Source organism: Castanea sativa, chromosome 1 (assembly GCF_040712315.1).
Source record: "Castanea sativa cultivar Marrone di Chiusa Pesio chromosome 1, ASM4071231v1".
Taxonomy (NCBI): domain Eukaryota; kingdom Viridiplantae; phylum Streptophyta; class Magnoliopsida; order Fagales; family Fagaceae; genus Castanea; species Castanea sativa.
The window spans coordinates 7,645,535-7,663,789 of record NC_134013.1 but is presented as its reverse complement, the minus strand read 5'-3'; the positions used below and the strand labels follow the sequence as shown (position 1 = coordinate 7,663,789).

The window sequence follows — 18,255 nt, the reverse complement described above, 5'->3', positions numbered from 1 at the left end:
AAATAGAAAGGGTGTCTGCGAGATTCAAACTAGTGATGACTGATGAGGTTTGGCTGCAACTAACATGTCCTTTGGATTTGGTTGGCCGTGTTAACAATAAATCTAGTAAGAAGTGAATTTTTTTCACAACTGATAATGTGGCATTGCATGATTGGTTCATAATAAAAGTAGTGTCATGATGGATCATTGTGAAAATCAGAAAATGATGTTACTCTGATCATATTTGACATCTTAGCAAGTTGTGAAAATTGTGTCCATAGAATCATTGCCAGGGTTAATTTGGCAAATAACTCAAAATTCATAAAACAGCAAGTATCCTCCCTCCTAATGACCCTTTGACCCTCATCTGCAGCATAAGTCAGTCCAGGGGAGATTTGTTTTTTGGAACATTTTCAATTTGCTTTATGGGGGAGTGAGAGTGAGAATGGTTAATGTAATTTTTTTTTTCTCTTTTTAATGAATGAGCAATTTTATTTCTAGAGAGACAGATCTGCAATCAGTTAAAGCACAACAGTACAACACCAAAAATAACCACCCAAATAGTTAAAAGAGGTTTAAATCTATCAGCTAAAATCAAAGCCATTTACTGCTATTTTTATTATTATTTAAGTACAGAACAAGGACTGCCCTGAAAACAACATTATCTCCCTCTCTTTTGAGAAGTTGAGAGCCTGTTTGGTAAGGTAATCCAAACAATAGTTTTCAGTGTTTAAACACTAAAAATTGTGGGCCAAAGAAAAAAAAAACACGGGTAAGAGATTTTTTTAGGAGTATCTGAGTTACATTTCTCATTTTAGGGTGTTTGAATACTAAATTTAGAAAACTTCTCTTACTAGTTTTCAGTTTACAATTTTCCAATAACATTACCCACTGATTTGACAAATATTAATTAAAATTCTCTCTCCCTTTCACGTTTTCTCTTCAGTTCTCTCTCTCTCTCTCTCTCTCTCAAATTCATCCTTTTCGTCTCTCACAATAGAACAAAAACTCATCTCTGTCTCTTCGCCTGATCCACCACGAGCCACCATCGTGAGTCACCACTGCGAGCCACCACCGCAAGCTCCCATTAGAACCACCGTGACACCGACTGGAGTCATCTCTCTCCTCTATTGATGCTCATCTCTCTCTCTCTCACTCTCTTCACCGGCTCTAATCTTCCTCTTTATTCGCAACACCCACTGAAGGTTTTCTTGTTTTGTTTTGTTGATATGATTGATTTAGGGTTTGGGGCTTGATTTTGAAATTGGTTTGTGTGGGTTTAGAAAATAGGGATTTTGCTATTTCTATTGTGTGGGTTTGGAAATTGGGGATTTTGTTGTTGCGTGTGGGTTTTGATTTAGGTTTTGGGGTTGATTTCAAATAGGTTTGTGGGGATTTTGTTGCTGCTGTGTATGGGTTTTGATTTAAGGTTTTGGGTTGATTTCAAATGAGGTTTATTTTTCTAAATGGAAATTGGGGATTTTGCTGTTGTGTGTGGGTCTTGATTTATGGTTTTGGGTTGATTTCAAATGAGGTTTATTTCAATTGATCTAAGGTTTTGGGTTTTTTATGCTCTCAACTGGGACCTCTTCAAAGAAGACCCTGAAGAACCTCAACAAACAGGGGAAAAAAAGAACCTATAATAGAGAAGAAGGAAATAAGTTCAAATAACAGAGTTAGAAAATAACAAGAGCAACAGAATTGAGTGAGAGTTTCTCTCTCATCAAATAAAAAATGAGTAATTTTGCTGTGCATGTCATCACTTAAAAAAAACACACACTTATGAAACACGAAAATATGTTTTTTCTTTTAAATTATGTTGTTTGAAACATAGTACCAAACACATTTTTTGTATTACGAGTACTTGAAACACGTATTTACACAATACTTTTTAAACCATAGTATTCACATCATTTTGAACAACAATACTTGAAAATTGTTACCAAACAGACCTTTAGCTTTTTAGCGATAATATTTTCTAGAATATAAGTCATTTTGTAAAAAGAAAAACATTTTTTTTATAAAACTATCTCATTTTATTATGTTTGGTGACAATCTTAAATGAGTTTAAAAATAATCTTTCAACTTTTCTTATTTAAATTGTTGTGAGATAGAGTCGTATTTCAACAAATTTAGTAAAAAATAATTTATAAAAATAAGTCTTACTTTTTACTTTTTATGTTGACTAAAGATTCTTAGACTATTTTTTTTTTTTGTAACATTATCAACAGTGGCGGCTTCAAGAATTTTTCTCGTGGTATTTCTTAAGAAGCATAAATTATACAATTTAATAAAAAGAGAAATTCATATATTGACAACAATAACAATAAAAAAAAAAAAACTAAAATTTACAGTTACCTTCTACGAGTTTTCATATTTTGAAATCGTTGCATAATAGACTCATTATTAATGTTATAAGTTACATTTCTTTCAATGTACACAACTAAGCAATTATTCATCCACTGAATGTAGAACAAATTTTGAAACAAAATTTAATTTTGTAGGTATTAAAAAAAAAACTGAGGGTGTTCTCAAATTTTTTTTTGAAGAGTAGACAAATAAAAAATTTTAAATTATTATACATAAAAAAAAAAAAAATTAGGTTAGGGTGGTCTTGGGACAACCCTAGCCTTAAGGCGGCATCGCTCCTGTCAATCACGGCTCTAGAAATTTTTTTCAGGGTGTTTTTTAAGAAGCATAAATTATACGATTTAATAAAAAGATAAATTCATATATTGACAACAACAACAATAAAAAATACACGCAAATATATAAAATTTACAATTGCCTTCTACGAGTTTTTATATTTTGAAATTGTGCATGATAATTTCATTATCAATGTTACACGCAAATATAAAAAATTTACATTAGGTTAGGGTGGTCTTGGGACAACCCTAGTCTTAAGGCGGCACCGCTCCTGTCAATCACGGCTCTAGAAATTTTTCTCAGGGTGTTCTTTAAGAAGCATAAATTATACAATTTAATAAAAAGATAAATTCATATATTGACAACAACAACAATAAAAAATACACACAAATATATAAAATTTACAATTGCCTTCTACGAGTTTTTATATTTTGAAATTGTGCATGATAATTTCATTATCAATGTTACAAGTTACATCTCTTTTAATGTACACAACCAAGTAATCATTCATCCATTGAATGTAGAACAAATTATGGAGCAAAATTTAATTTTATTGGCATAAAAAAAATTTTTGAGGATGTTCCCAAATTTTTTTTTGAAGGGTAGATAAATAAAAAATTTTAAATTATTATACATAAAAAAATAAAAAAAATTTCAAGTCAGGATAGTCCTGAGACGACCTTGGTCTTAAGGTGGGGCTGCCCTAGAGATATTACGATCAAAGAGGCCTAAATTTATATAAAAAGAATAATGTGTTATATTTTTTTGGTGGGGGAAGCACGCCACATAAGAGAGGAGAGGATAATGTAATATTTTTCATTAAAATTTTTTTTTTTTTTTTTTAATTATTTCTCTTTTTCGCATATAACAATTACCATTTACTATCTTCTTTCATTCTTAAGATACGTAAAAAAAAGAATAAAAAACTAAATGCAGAATAAATAGTGTTAGTGTAAATTTACACATAAGCATCAATACTCGGTCTTGCATGTGCTATATTTTAGCATCAAAGCACAACAATAGCCCATTACCTAGTCTTGCAATTGTAAACAAATGTGCAATTGTGTTACAGTACCATCCTAAATTTATGATGGTATTATAGTTCACTTGCAAAATTAAAATAATATTTTTTATTTATTCACCTCAAAAACATCTCCTCTTTCTCTCTTTCCTTGACTCACCACAAAATTAAAATATTGTTTTTTATTGTTTTGGGTTATATATTTTATTGAGTAAATATATTATTTTAATGTGTTGTATAGAAATATAAAAGTTAAAATGTTAGATGTGTTGTAAAATTGTATGGTATTAATATATAAAATAGCCTTTGAGAGGGTAAAATAATATATTTTTGTAGAAATTAAATGCTAATCATTTGACTGTATCAACCTTGTAAATTTACAAAGATATGCACAAAATGGTGTGGGTCATTTTTAAGTCAAACAGTGTCTCTCGCCACAACAACTATCTTGCCAACACCTATTTCACACATTCCATTTCACAGTGGGCCATTTTGGCAATAGAATTACATCTATAATCAAGTTTCTACCTTCAATTTGAGCGGGTGCTACAGACATTATGGGCTAAGGGTAAGATAATTAACCAATTCGCCTTAGTTTCTACTTCTTCTTACATTATTTAAAACAAAAATGAAACAATATAATTATTTTAGACACACTAAAAAGAGACGAAAACTGTTTTTTACATACTTAGAACATGGGGCATCTTACTTCGTCAAGATTCTTGACAAAATTACCGCATATGATTCTTTCTAAACTCAGTTTTCATTTGACATAATTTATTTGACATTTTGCTAAAAGTTAGCTAAATTATACTTGTTTTTCAAAAAAAAAAAAAAAAAGTGAGGTTATAAAAAATTGTCGATAAACAAATATGGAATAAGTTTATCCAGATAAAAGATTTAAAAAAAAAAAAAATTCCATGGCAAATGGACATTGAGTACACTTCCATGCTTATCCTAAAATACCACAAAAAAGTTTGATATACACAATTTTACTACTACTTATTACAAGCAGGAAGGTCATTGTCATATGCTAAGATAGAGCTAATTAGTCAGTGCCAGAAAAAAGGAAAGAGAGAGAAAAGGAGATATTGTGAAGTTTTCAAACCAGTGTGAAATTGTATCTTGAAAATGAGATTTCACTCTTCTTTGGTTGAAATCTCACTTTTAAACATCATATTTCGAAGGCAAAATCTGATCTTCAAAAACCTTCACTTCTAGATGAAATTTCAGTCTCAAGACTAACATTATAAATAGCCACATTTGAACTTGTCAGCTACCATATCACAATTTTCAAGTGCTCTCTATCTTTACACATTACTATTTCAAGCTAGTTTTATTCTTAATAATTAATTAATTATTAATATATTATTTAATAATTTTTTTAATATATGAAGTAAAAACATATAGTAAATATTTATTTTTTAACCCAAGATTAGAATTTATAATAGCAACTGACACCACATACACTCTTTCAAACTTTTGAGGAAAAAAAAATTTTACGTTGAAATCAAAAACCCTAATTTCCCAAATTGATTTCGGCTATTCTGAAATGTCAATGGCCGGCAGCAACGGCGTATCAATCACGGTCTCCGACGAGGAAGAGTGCGACGAGCTGGGCCGAACGCGAGCCCGAGTCAGGCGGAAGCGAAAGAAGCCGAGTTACCGAGCGAAGAGCGAGTTGGCTCAGCGAGTCATTCGGTGGCTGGTGAAGTACTGGTTGTTCCTGGTCTTTGTCCCGGCTACCGTGTTGCTTCTATACGAGGCCTCGAGGGTTGGGAGGAAGACGAGTCCGGAAATCGACTCGAAGCACAGCTCACGCGTGGAGAGGAGACCCATGATGAATTTGAATCGACTTGACCCTAAGTACCGGTTCGTTCATGGCGTTAGAGAGCGTAAGTCGGTTCTGAAATTTTGAAATATTTTATGTTTTTCTTTGATTTGCATAAACTTTAGAGTCTCTCAGAAAATCAAATAGATTGAATAGATTTTATTTCTTACCTATTTATTTTGTTTGGAATTTGTTTTTTTTTTTTTTTAAACGTTAAAAATAAGTGCAAATTTAGGTACAATTTTTTAAGTGTTGTACTAAAATCAACTATGTGGGTGTTTTATCTTAGACCCATTTTAAGTGTTATATGTGCTTTCCTCTTTCTTTGGTTCATTTAAATTCAATGACTGTAGGTTGGAATGCTTGCACACTGGGTCTGGGTGGCATTGTTTTTGTACAACTGGCTACTATTCGTTTTTTCTCGATGTTGCCAGTATCCCTTCATAGTACAAGTTTACCAGTCATTAATTGACATCTTGGATTTAAGTTCTCATTTTAATATAATTGTGACTTGTAAGAAAAGTGCTCAATATCTAGTGAAATTTTACTTGTTACTTCTTCCTCAAAAATGTGTGCACATGCACACACAGAGTTCCAGTTGTTTGTTAAATGAGTGGCAGAGAGATGACAAGAGTAAACTTGGAAAGGAGTTTTGTTCACAAAAGGGTCTGAGAGGACAGTGAAGCTAGTGGTGTCTATTGTCTACTTTCATTATTTGAGGAAGAAACCTAAGATAAGAGCATCTTCTCTTAGTACAGTGAATAGAAGTTGTGGAAACCAGTAGCAGAAGCTTTTTTCCCCCTTTCCCTCCTCAATTTGTTATTGGGGTTTTGATTGCCTCAATTTATATTTATATATATATATATATATATATATATATATATTTTAAAATTATTAATTTTGAATGTGTGGAGCATCTAAATTACAATTTGACTTGGGTCAGTTGGCGCTATTGAGACAATCAATTTACTGCTTATTAGAAATGAACATGAGTTCTCTATGGTATCCTTTATTTTATTCCCCATATAACATAATGTTAAAAGCAATTCTACATATGACATGAATTTGTGCATCATACCAGGTTGTTTAAAGCTCCTGCCTCAAGAAGAACTTGAGTATCTGGATATTCCTGTGGATGAAGGTTCCACTGGTCCTGTGAATAAAGTGTTATACATATCCGAGAGAGATTCATTGGATTTAGAAGGAAGCACTGTCCTGTCTTCGCAGCTCACAGAAACTACAAGATTTAATTTATTTACTGGAAATCAAACTCTTGATCAAAGAGAGAAAAGTTTCGAGGTTATAAGCTTCATCTTAACATATTTGACTTGGTCTAGGGCAATAGGTGCTCGTTCTCATTTAAAATCTGAATTGAAAATTTGAAATATAGGTCTCTCTTGAATTTTATGCGGAAACTCCTTCAACCATAAAACTGATGAATTTTGAACCCTATACTTACACTGAAATTAGCTTCTTTGTATGCTAGGCATTGCTCATTTCATTAGAATTTTGTTACTTACAGGTGAATGAAACTGCTATGGTACATTGTGGTTTTTACAGTGACAATGGAGGGTTTAAAATTTCTAATGAAGACAAAAATTACATGGAACGTTGTGAAGTAGTTGTCTCTACCTGTGCATTTGGTGGTGGAGATGATCTTTATCAACCTATTGGAATGTCAGGAGCATCAGTTAGAAAGGTTACATCTATTGTCTAGTAGTCTTAATTAATAGCTATGTAGCTTGCAATTTCATTTAACTTATATGCAGAATGTTTTGAATGGATGCAGGTTTGCTTTGTTGCTTTCTGGGATGATATCACTCTGAGTGCTCAGGAATATGCGAAGCAGACAATTGGTGAGGATGGATTTATTGGGAAATGGCGTATTGTGGTTGTTAAGGAACTTCCTTTCACAGATCAAAGATTGAATGGTAAAATCCCAAAGGTAGGAATTGCGAACATTGGCCCTGAATTTTTACTGAAAATATTGTGTAAATTGGTGCATTCTTTGTTGATACTACCTGTGACCAGGTGCTTATCCCTCAAGCTGTTTTAATTGAAATCTCTTTGTTTCTTAGGGTTTTTAGGCTATACACACAAAGACACAGATACACACAAATGCACATACATTTACATATAGCTATCTTCCTTATTGTAGGTGTTACATATTATCTCTTTCCATGTAAAGCCTTTTATTCCCTTCCTATCTATTTGTAGAGCTGATATATGTATGTTTAATCAGTTGACTTTCATGTGGCTAATTATGTGGTAGTCGCTAAGTAGGAACCAATTTTGTGGCTATACATTTATTTTGGATAACGTAGGGAACCTTTCTAAAGAAGAGCCACTTGGACTTGCCTCTAGCTAGTAAAACTTACGGGCAACTGACCCCACCTGCTAGAAGCAGTTGTATACGAATGTTTAAGTCCATTTCATCATGCATTCTTGCTTTCGTAGCCTGGCAATCATCTAGTTAATTTAGTCATTGAGTGATTGGGTAATTCCATTTTTTGATCTTGATAACCCTCTCATTGGTTGGCTGTGTATTCTTTTGTATCAGCTGCAACTTGCAAGACACTTTGATAAATTTTTATGGAAATGGTTCTAAAAATTAATTTAGATTGTAACATATGAAGTTGAATAAATGATTTCCAAGGAAAAAGGAGATTTGTCCAATTTCAAATTTCACTGATACCCTTTCTTGGTTTGGCCAATGATGGTTAATTCATCTCAAGTTTCTTTTAATTTTGATATTTATTTCCTTAATAAATGGTTTGTGAGAATGATATAGGTCAATAATTATGGGGTCTTGATAAAATCCATAGAAGGATTTTAGTGACAATGCTAAACTGTTGTCTGGGGCATCTCAATTTTGGTCAGTAGAATCCTTTGAGCATCATGATTACCATTGGTTTTGCATGAAGGTGTGTGCCTGTTTCCTCATTTTTATCTGTATTACTTTAGATTTATTTCCATAAATTAGAAATATATGCCCTCTCTCTGTTCGCATGATTTTCTGCAAATACAAAGAATAAATTCACAGTTGTCTGTTTGCACCATTGCCTACCACCTAGCCTTGCATTGTTACTGGTATATGGTTATAGGAAATTCCCTCCACGTGCATGTATTTTTGTGTCTGTTTCTTAAATTTTTATTTATTTATTTATTTATTTCTGTTGTCTTCAGATGTTAAGTCATCGTCTTTTTCCTCATGCAAAGTACTCCATTTGGGTAGACTCAAAGTCCCAATTTAGGAGGGACCCTTTAGGTGTGCTGGAAGCCCTTCTTTGGCGTTCAAATTCGGTACTTGCAATTTCAGAACATGGAGCTCGCAGCAGTGTCTATGATGAGGCTAAGGCTGTTGTCAATAAACATAAAGCCACTCCAGAAGAAGTTGAGGTGCAGTTGACTCAGTACCGCCATGATGGCTTACCAGAGGACAAGAGATTTAATGGAAAGAAAGGTGTGTTCCTATTTCTTGTTTTTGTTCTTACAGGGCCACATCATAACCAACATACCATATTCTAAAAGATGACGGGTATTTACAACTGCTCCCGAAGATGGTAGGGATATATCATATGCTTACTATATAATAAAAGTTGTCTTAAAAGTTATGATTGTGACAACTGGATGTCCTCCCACTTAAGTCGCATATATAACAAAAAATTACGACATATGAGAGCTATACTAGACTAACTAGAGTCCTTACTAGTTACCACACTATAATTTCCTTAATCAAAATATTATGTTAATTCTACTTTAGATAAAAATCTGTTGCCAAAATTCCGATAATTTAAATTACAATCAGTTTAAATTTTCATTATTAAAAGTTTGTAAAAAAATTTAAAAGAAATTAAATTTCCTTATTTATTCACCTAATAAATAAGGCGGAAAATTAATATTACATGATAGGCCTTTGTCATGTAACTAAGGCAAATTTTTTTATCTTACTTTTATTTTTTGACTTTGGTGATATTTGTGATCTTTTCTTTAATCTATAAATGAATTTTAATTAATACATGCATTGTATAGGCATGATGTTGGTTCTATAGAAAATTTTTGAAGTTTTATTGGTCTTCTTGCCTCCACCCTTTTCTCCTTTTCCTATAATCTGAGAATTGATGAAAGACAGTTTTAAAACCCTAGCATGGGGGCCTACTCTAAGACATGAACATTGACTGGGAGAAAACCATATTCAATTTCTGAATTCTTGGGATCAGAACTTTAGACTTTGGAAATTTGATAGATAATTAATTTTCCCATTCACTTCTCAAATTATTGTCTTGTACAGCTCTAGCTGAGGCTTCTGTCATCGTGAGGGAGCATACGCCATTGTCGAATTTGTTTATGTGCCTATGGTTTAATGAGGTTGTCCGTTTCACTTCTCGGGATCAGCTAAGCTTCCCATATGTTTTATGGCGGCTGAAAGTCCCCAAGAACATCCATTTGTTTCCTGTCTGCATCCGCAAAGATCTTGTCAATAGCATGGGCCACTTACGCAAGGCTAAGCCTTTGATAAGATGATTTTGTGCTATACAAATTAGTTCATCTTCTTCATTCTTAAGAGCATTCGGGCCTATTGGCAATCAACAGTATCTATTCTTTTTATTCATTATCAAATGAAAGCATTGGTGGCATTCGTCTGCAACTGCTGTTTATATTTCCCCCCTGTTTTGAGGGCTTTTTTTTTTTTTCCTTTCTGTTTATTATTTTTGGGTCCAGACATGTTAATGGCTAGATTTTATTCAGCCATTAGAGAAAAAAAGGATCCAGCTTAATTCCTTCTTATGGAGGACCTACTGTTGACTGGTCCTGCACCAAGGGATTTTGCCGACGGTGTAAAAAATTGGCCCCCGAAAATTTTAGGTTTCTACGTTTGCACTAGGTGTAATCCACTTTATCATCACTCTTATCAAATCTTTGGATGCACACAATTGTTACAAATCATGTGCTTCTTAACTAATATTTCTGAGCAGAAATGTTAGGGGGTCTATGTATGTAAACTTTGACCTTTTGTATTTTTATGGAGGATCAATACAAAATTGATGAAAGGGAAGATATTGTAATGAATGAAGAAAATAAATGATGAATTTCATTTCAAAAAGTGAATAATTTGACAGAACAACTCAAAAGATGCCAATAAAAAGGAAAAAAGAAAAGAAAAGAGTAAATTCACCTTAGAATCATATGCATCTCAAAATGAAGGTGTATACATTTGTTTATACACAGTGATTATGAACGTAGATACTTTTATATTTTATATATATATACACACACATTTGTTTATACACCAATAAATGGTTTATTTTAATTGTTATTTCTCCATGTCCTATACATAAAGATTTGCTTCAACTCAAAAGAATATAAAATCCACTAAATGTGAGTGTAGTGGGTAAAATTGAGAAAAACTCAAAGGTACTGTTAATTTAATTTGATTTGGGTGAGAAACTCAAAAAATAACTTATCTATTGTGTCCCTTCTTCTCCCTACAGTTCCTTGTTTTTCCAGTGTTGGACATTCTTCCTTTTTTCTATCCTTTCTCTCTAATTTTTGGTGCTTCAAAGGTACTATTAATTTAATTTGATCTGGGTGAGGAACTCAAAAAATCAACTTATCTATTGTGTCCCTTCTTCTCCCCACAGTTCCTTGGTTTTTCTAGTGTTGGACATTCTTCCTTTTTTTCTATCCTTTCTCTCTCTATTTTTCTGGTTCCTCTTCTTGTGGGTATTTACTATTTATACTTAGAGCACTTGCAGCAGTGGAGCTAAATAGCTATATAGCTATTTTAGTTTTACCAAAACACCAAAAAGAAGCATGCAGCAGTGGAGCTAAATCTATTTTTTTTAGCTCATTGCTACAGTGCACATCTATAGATAGATGTGCACTGTTCATGAGAGCTAAAAATTAATTAATTTTTTATTTTGCATTCACATTACTTTTTTATTGTGGTATTTTTATTGTAGTGAGATATATTATTTTATTGTGGTAGATATATTATTTTATTGTGATGTTTATATTATTTTATTGTGTTGAAAGCTAAAATAGATCCACTGCTGCAGCATGTGTGTAGGTAAAATAGATAAAGTAACTTTTGGTAGAGCTAAATTGCTAAATTTTTAGCTCCACTGCTGTGGATGCTCTTACTCAGGTGTATCTCCCCAAGAATGGGAATATGGAAGTGGGCTTTAGTTCCATCACTTGTCCTCAGCGGACTTTAGGAAATCTACAATAAATTGCATCTCAAACGAAATATTGGAACTTTTTATGTTGCTAAAAACAATTGCTGCACAAAACAAAAATAATAATACCAATATAAAAATACAAAAAAATATATAATACCAATAGTAATACTAATAATCAAGACATGTACTATAATGGAATACTCTTTATAAGGATATTGATTTATTGGTTTAAACAATTGCTTTTGGGAACGTACTAAAAAAAGCCGAGATAATATGTGGTTAGTATTCAATAATTTTATTTGTTTCTTGATAATATGTCCATAGTATGCCATAGATTAATTACAAATTATATATATATAGATGAAGATAATATTTTATTAATATTATTTAAACTAATGTAAATAAAATATATAATATTTTTTTTAATAATATCAAAATTATATGAGTCCCTTGAAAATTTTACTGACTTTTATCTAAAATAAGTTAACTATGTTAATAATTTTTTTTAATTAATGAGCCAATATAGAAAAAAATACATTAAGTGAGCATGTTTTATATTATATTAAAATACACAATTATGATATATAAATATGTTCAGCAAAAAAAAAAAATATTATATATAAATATAATTTAAAAACTTTTTAAAATTTATTTTTAAATTAGCGTTGGTTTTAAGCCAATGAGTCCGAGTCGGAAAAGCGTAAAAAAGATCCACTCTGTGGCCTCCCTAAGTTCTGTTTGAATAACGTTTATTTTGCTGAAATTGAAAACTTATTATTAAAAACACTACAAATAAAAGTAAAAAGTATAATAACAAAAATAAGCTGTAAAATAATTTTAATTTTTCATTCTTATCGAAATAGATACCCAACCCTCCTCATATTTCATTACTAGCTCTTTTTTTTTTTTTTCTTTCTTCTTCTCAGGTAATTCTCGATAGGATCCCAACGGTAAGATTTTCTTTAATGCATTTAAATTTTATGCCGTTACCTATTACGATAATGATAACGAATCAGAGTTTGATGATTTGATTTTGTGCATGCTATCTTGTAGAAAATTAGGGTTACATTGATGGATTTTTGTTTATCCCTTTGCAAATTATTAGGGTTTCTTTCATCAAATAAGTTGTTTCATTGATTGTTTTTGACAAATATAGACGAAGTAGTATTTATGGGACTCTCTCACTCTCTGAGTTCACAAACCGACTATTGTGGTTAATTTATGCTTGAATGTTTCTTTAGTTTGTGCTAAACACTGGAGTGGAGTAAGATATGTATGAGTTAGAAAACCAATTTGTTGGACTGGCATTTTGGGTTCAGAATAGACTTCTATTGCTTATGCTTTTGATCCTTAACTACTTGCTTGACCCTTCAGAGGTTTTTGGTTTTCTGCTATATATTTTATTTTCTTTCTTTGTAATCTTAAAAAAAAACACTAATTATTTTAATCTACATCTTTAGTATTGGAGATTGGATGTCTTGCTTGTCTGCATTGTCATTTAAAAAAAAATTTAAGTGGTGATGCATTTATGGTACTTTAGCTAGGGCGATTTTGTTTTGTTGCTTCTTGATGAAACATGTTTTTGAGTAGTATTGCTCTTTATAATATAATCTTATAATTTAAAGTTACCCTAAACTATGTAGCTGGAATTATGTTTTTCAGTTTGCTTTCTTGTATGTTTGTCTTCTTGTCTTGTTTCTATTAATGTTTTCTTGCTTCTAGTGGAACCTGGTTATATTGTGTTAGCAGCTCTATTTCTAGTTTGGATTTTTGCGTTGTCTGTATGCAGGAAGCAATAATCTTTTCTGGGTGCTTCACGGCTTAAGCATTTGAGTAGCAGGAATATTTTTTGGGTGCTTCACAGCTTAAGCATCTGAGTTTGGCGATAAACTCTCTTTTTCTTTCCGTTTCGAATTGTCTGTAAGCAGGAAGCAAGAATCTTTTTTGGGTGCTTCACAGCTTACGCATTTGAGTAGCAGGAATCTTTTTTGGGTGCTTCACAGCTTAAGCATCTGAGTTTGGCGATAAACTCTCTTTTTCTTTCCTTTTGTTTCTCTCTCCTTCAAGCATAAGAATTTTAAGGATACATTTTTGTTGTTTTAATTCCGTCTAACACTTGGGTTTGTGATTTAATTTCTTAGGTTTCATTTTCGAGAAGGATTATAATTCCGAGTCTTGCAAAGTGAGGGTTTGAAATTTCTATTGCAATTCTCCTTCCTTTGTCTTACTATCTTATTTTATTTTTGGTCATTATGTGTTGGCAATCTCAATAATGAATTCACTGTTTAATCTGGCAATGCTTATTATTGTTGTAGTCCACAATTATAATCATAGTGTAAACGTCTGATGTTTGGTATTTTTTGCCATTGCTTGAGCTTATTCATTGATATTCTCTTTCTCTTTGTGTTCTTTCTTACTCCTTAATCACTTGTTTATTTTTAAACAAATAATTGCTTATTTTTTAATTTATATTTTTATAATAGAAGCTTGGATTGTCTGTGATTTGTCAGGTTACATTTTTTGGTTTCGTATAATTCCTACATCCTTGCATGATGTGATGCAATTCTGGGTTTTTAAACTAGGCTGATTTTTATTTTTTCTTGCTTCTCAATCATACATCCTTTTTTGTAGTACTCTTCCTTCTTCTTGCAATTTATTCTTGTCTAAGTAGGAGCTTGGATTGTTTGTATTTTCAGTTTGCTCTTACTGGAAATCAGTTCCTGCACCGTGGGTTTGCACTTCCATACATGCTTGTACATTCTTTTTATTTTCTTGCTCTTTTAGTGCCACTTTTTCATCTTGTATTGGCAACCCCATATCCAATTTGGATTTTAATTTGGCTGTGCATTTGTTTGGAGCAGTAATCAGATAGTGCTTGTGACTTGAGTATGGTTACTTATTGTAATAGCCTAACATATATGTAATAATAAAGGGATAAAGGAACAATCTGTGTGTTCACATTTTTCTAGCGAAGATACTAACCACCCAGAAAAAAAAAAAAAGAGAGAGACTTTAAAGGTGATTTATTTAAGTAAATCTTTTTGTGGAGTCAATTTATAATTAATATTATTAAGGGAGTTTTTAGAAAATTAGGTTGAAAGCCTAGCTATATATAAGCTTATTAAGTCAGCGTATAACTATAGATATTTTTGAAGGAGGACTTCTTAGTATGTAGAAAAGGATTGACAGCACACTTGAGGTCAAAAATCTCATCCTTCGTTGGATTCAAGTTTTATATGAAATTAGAATATTTTTAGATGTGTTTTTTTTGGTCAGTAGTGAGACTATCTAAATATCCAATGAGTTTTATGATGTAAACCAGGAAAGATTTAGATTAGATTTTCTGTAATTTGGACGCTAAGTATCTGTCACCTTCTCAGTAATTTAGTATTTTTTCTGTGCCCATTGTTGCGTGTAAGTGTAGATCGAATTGTAGATTGTTAGGCATGGTAAGTCCAGTTTCTGCACAGGTTTCTCTCTTAAAAGTTGTATTGAAGTGTTGGATTGATTGAATAGGAAAAGTTTACTAGTGTAGGCTTGAAGTCTGACAAGCAATCAGATGTAACAAAAACAAACAAAAAGAAAAAGAAAAAGGGAAGGTCTTAAGTTTATTTTTTGAAAACCCATAGTATATTATAACTTTGACATATGTGAAATATTTTGATCTCATAAATTTATATCATTTTGTCAATATATATATGGGTTCGGTTAATGTATGCGCTAAGGGCACACATTAATCATCTATTTTTGGAAATATTTTATGGGGTGAAGGGTGAGGGGACTAATAGGTTGTTTTGGAAGTTAATCCTGAATGGTGTTTTTGATGTGCGCCCTTTCTATAATTCATTATCTGTTCTTCCTACCTTTCCTTTCTCGTGGAAATGTATTTGGAGTGGTAAGGTACCTAAAAGAGTGTCTTTCTTTTTGTGGACTGTAGCTCGAGATAGTATTCTTACTATTGACAACCTTGTAAAAAGGAACTTGTCTTTGGTTAATTGGTGTTGCTTGTGCCGTTGCAATGGAGAAACAGTGGATCATCTTTTACTTCATTGCAAGTTCGCACACGCCTTATGGAGTGAAGTGTTTTTGATGTTTGGTTTGTAATAGGTGATGCCAAAGACAGTTGTTTATCTTCTTTTTGCATGGGAGAATTATTTGGGGTTACACTCTTCTTCAGTTTGGAATATGGTTCCAGCCTGTTTGATGTGGCTAATTTGGAGGGAATGAAATACCCGCACTTTTGAAGACATTGAGAAATCTGTGGATTCTTTGAAGTCCTTGCTAGTTGGGACATTGTTTGGGGTTTTACACAATGTATTTCTATTTTTGATTTCGTGCATTCTATCTCTGTTTGATTTGTTTGTATTTGTTTCTAGTACATTTTGTTCATTATCATGAACATGACGTACTTTTTTTAATGAAGATATCTATTACCTATAAAAAAAAAAGTTTCTAAAAATGGTTTACTAATGTATGCCCTAAGGGCACACGTTAGTAAAACCCTATTTGTTACATTTGATTGCTTGTCAGATTTCAAGCCTACACTAGTAAACTTTTTCTTCTCAACCAATCCAACACTTTGGTACTTCTTAAAGAGGAACCTATGTAGAAATCGGACTTACCATGCCTAACAATCTGCAATTCTATCTGCACTTACACCCAACAATGGGCATAGAAAAAATATTAAGTTACTGAGACAGTAATAGGTACTCAGCATTTAAATTATAGAAAATCTAATCTAAATCTTTCTTTGTTTACATCATGAAACTCATTGGATATTTAGACAGTCTCACTACTGGCCCAAAATACCCACCTAAAAATATTCTAATTTCATATGAAGCTTAGATTTGATGAAGGATGAGATTTCTTACCTCAAATGTGCCGTCAATCCTTCTCTACATGAATATACTGAGAAGTCCTCTTTCAAAAATATCTAAAGTTATATGCTAACTTAATTAACTTATATATAGCTAAGGTTTCAACCTAATTTTCTAAAAACACCCTTAATCATATTAATTATAAAATTGACCCCACAAAAAGATTTACTTAAATACCCCACCTTTAAAGTCTCTCTTTTTTTTTTCCTGGGCGGTGAGTATCTTCATTGGAAAAATGTAAACACACATATTGTTTCTTTATCCCTTTATTATTACATATATGTTAGGCTATTAATATTGCTGGTTGTGTCACTGATTCATTTTTACTTGGATTGTTGCTTATTGTTCCTAGCCATGGAAAGTAAGTGAGCAGATGTTGACCATGTTCAACTAGTTTTTGTCATTAGTCTGAGGCTCTTGCTATTTTGGATTCATATCATATTTTAGCACTTAGTAACATAGCTTCTTTACGTGTGAATGATGTTTATTTTTTGCTTTTGTGATGAATACTTTCATAGTTCCTGCAGCTCTTTGTATGCTGGTGAGGAGAAAGACAATTTAAATCTTGATATGTCTATTGAAAGAGAAATTGTAAATTTCTCTCATAATTTGGCTTTGTTGACCGCAAAGATAAGAAAACTGTTATCTTTATCTCTTGATCTCATATTTTCCTTATGAATCTTTTAATATACCATTTCCTCAAACTTCCTCCTATAGCTTGTTTGACTTATGTTATAGGTTTTGGTCCTTGGGAGCATTTTTCAGGCTTCTGTTGCTGTAAAGTCGGTTTTTCTAGTTCAATTTTGTTCTCTCGAGCACAAATATGTAAACTTTTCTTTCCCTTATTGTTGGGTGGTTTGGTAATTATGACACCGAAAATTTAAATTCACCTTGTGAAAGAAATAGGGTGTATTTGATGCAGCATTTGCATGGTTTAAACTAATTAGAGAACTACTTGGCTTGTTCATCCTGTTCCCTTTTTCTATTGCTTCTTACTTGCACTTGTCAGAAATTGTTAGGACTTGATATCATTAACCTGCACATTCTGGATTGCAACCTCTTTCCTCTTTTGATTAATCATTCTAATCCTTAAAATTGAAGGATATTATTTTTGCTTGTGTGTGTGTGTGTTTTTTTTTTTTTAATTTGTTTATTTTTTTTTTATAATAATTTCGTCAACCTACAATGCATTTCTTGGCATTGGTTTCAGAAAGTAGCAGATAGAAAGTAGTATAGATTTTATAAGAATTCTCAGTTTAATCCTGTGATGCCTCTTATTGGTGTGGGGTAGTAATATAGCCATGTGTGACCTGAATTTGGTTATAGAGGTAAAACAATACAGGTTTTGCTTTCTCTTCTCTTAGCAGCAGTTGGACCTTTTGGGAGTTACATGGAATTCACTTTATATTTCTGGATTTGCGTCATAATTTGTTAAGTTGGATTGTTGTTGATTCATTTCCATGTCACCAAAAATCTGGCAATAGGGAAGAGCTAGGCTTTTAGTGTTATATTTATCTTTATATTTGTTGGATTATGCCGAAATATAGTAGTTCTTTTTATTTGCTGTTTTGACATTCTTAGTGCATGTTAAAAATCTATTCCTCATAAGTCTACAGGAACCGGTGTTTTCTTTTTGGGTATTTAGCAAAAGTGGCTGAGTTTGATATAGTGATAAGCTCTCTTTTCGTCCCACTTTCATCGTTCTCTCTTGCAATCATA

At 32.1% G+C, this 18,255-nt stretch overlaps 1 protein-coding gene across 1 annotated transcript; it reads left to right on the top strand.

Annotated features, from left to right (window-relative positions):
* The first annotated feature begins 5,064 nt into the window (after positions 1 to 5,064).
* Positions 5,065 to 10,125, top strand: LOC142625590 (putative hexosyltransferase MUCI70). Its single transcript, XM_075799238.1, has 6 exons — positions 5,065 to 5,541; positions 6,559 to 6,776; positions 7,000 to 7,176; positions 7,267 to 7,422; positions 8,664 to 8,940; positions 9,769 to 10,125. Exons 1-6 carry the CDS (start codon positions 5,199 to 5,201, stop codon positions 9,999 to 10,001), a joined length of 1,404 nt encoding a protein of 467 aa, XP_075655353.1. The 5' UTR covers positions 5,065 to 5,198; the 3' UTR covers positions 10,002 to 10,125.
* The last annotated feature ends 8,130 nt before the right edge of the window (positions 10,126 to 18,255 follow it).

Bases quoted from the DNA above. Each gene is read 5' to 3' on its own strand.
- LOC142625590 (XM_075799238.1), top strand. From the start codon at position 5,199: ATGTCAATGGCCGGCAGCAACGGCGTATCAATCACGGTCTCCGACGAG. The intron at 6,777-6,999 runs GTTATAAGCTTC...TGTTACTTACAG, and splicing joins AAAGAGAGAAAAGTTTCGAG to GTGAATGAAACTGCTATGGT. The intron at 7,423-8,663 runs GTAGGAATTGCG...TGTTGTCTTCAG, and splicing joins TGAATGGTAAAATCCCAAAG to ATGTTAAGTCATCGTCTTTT.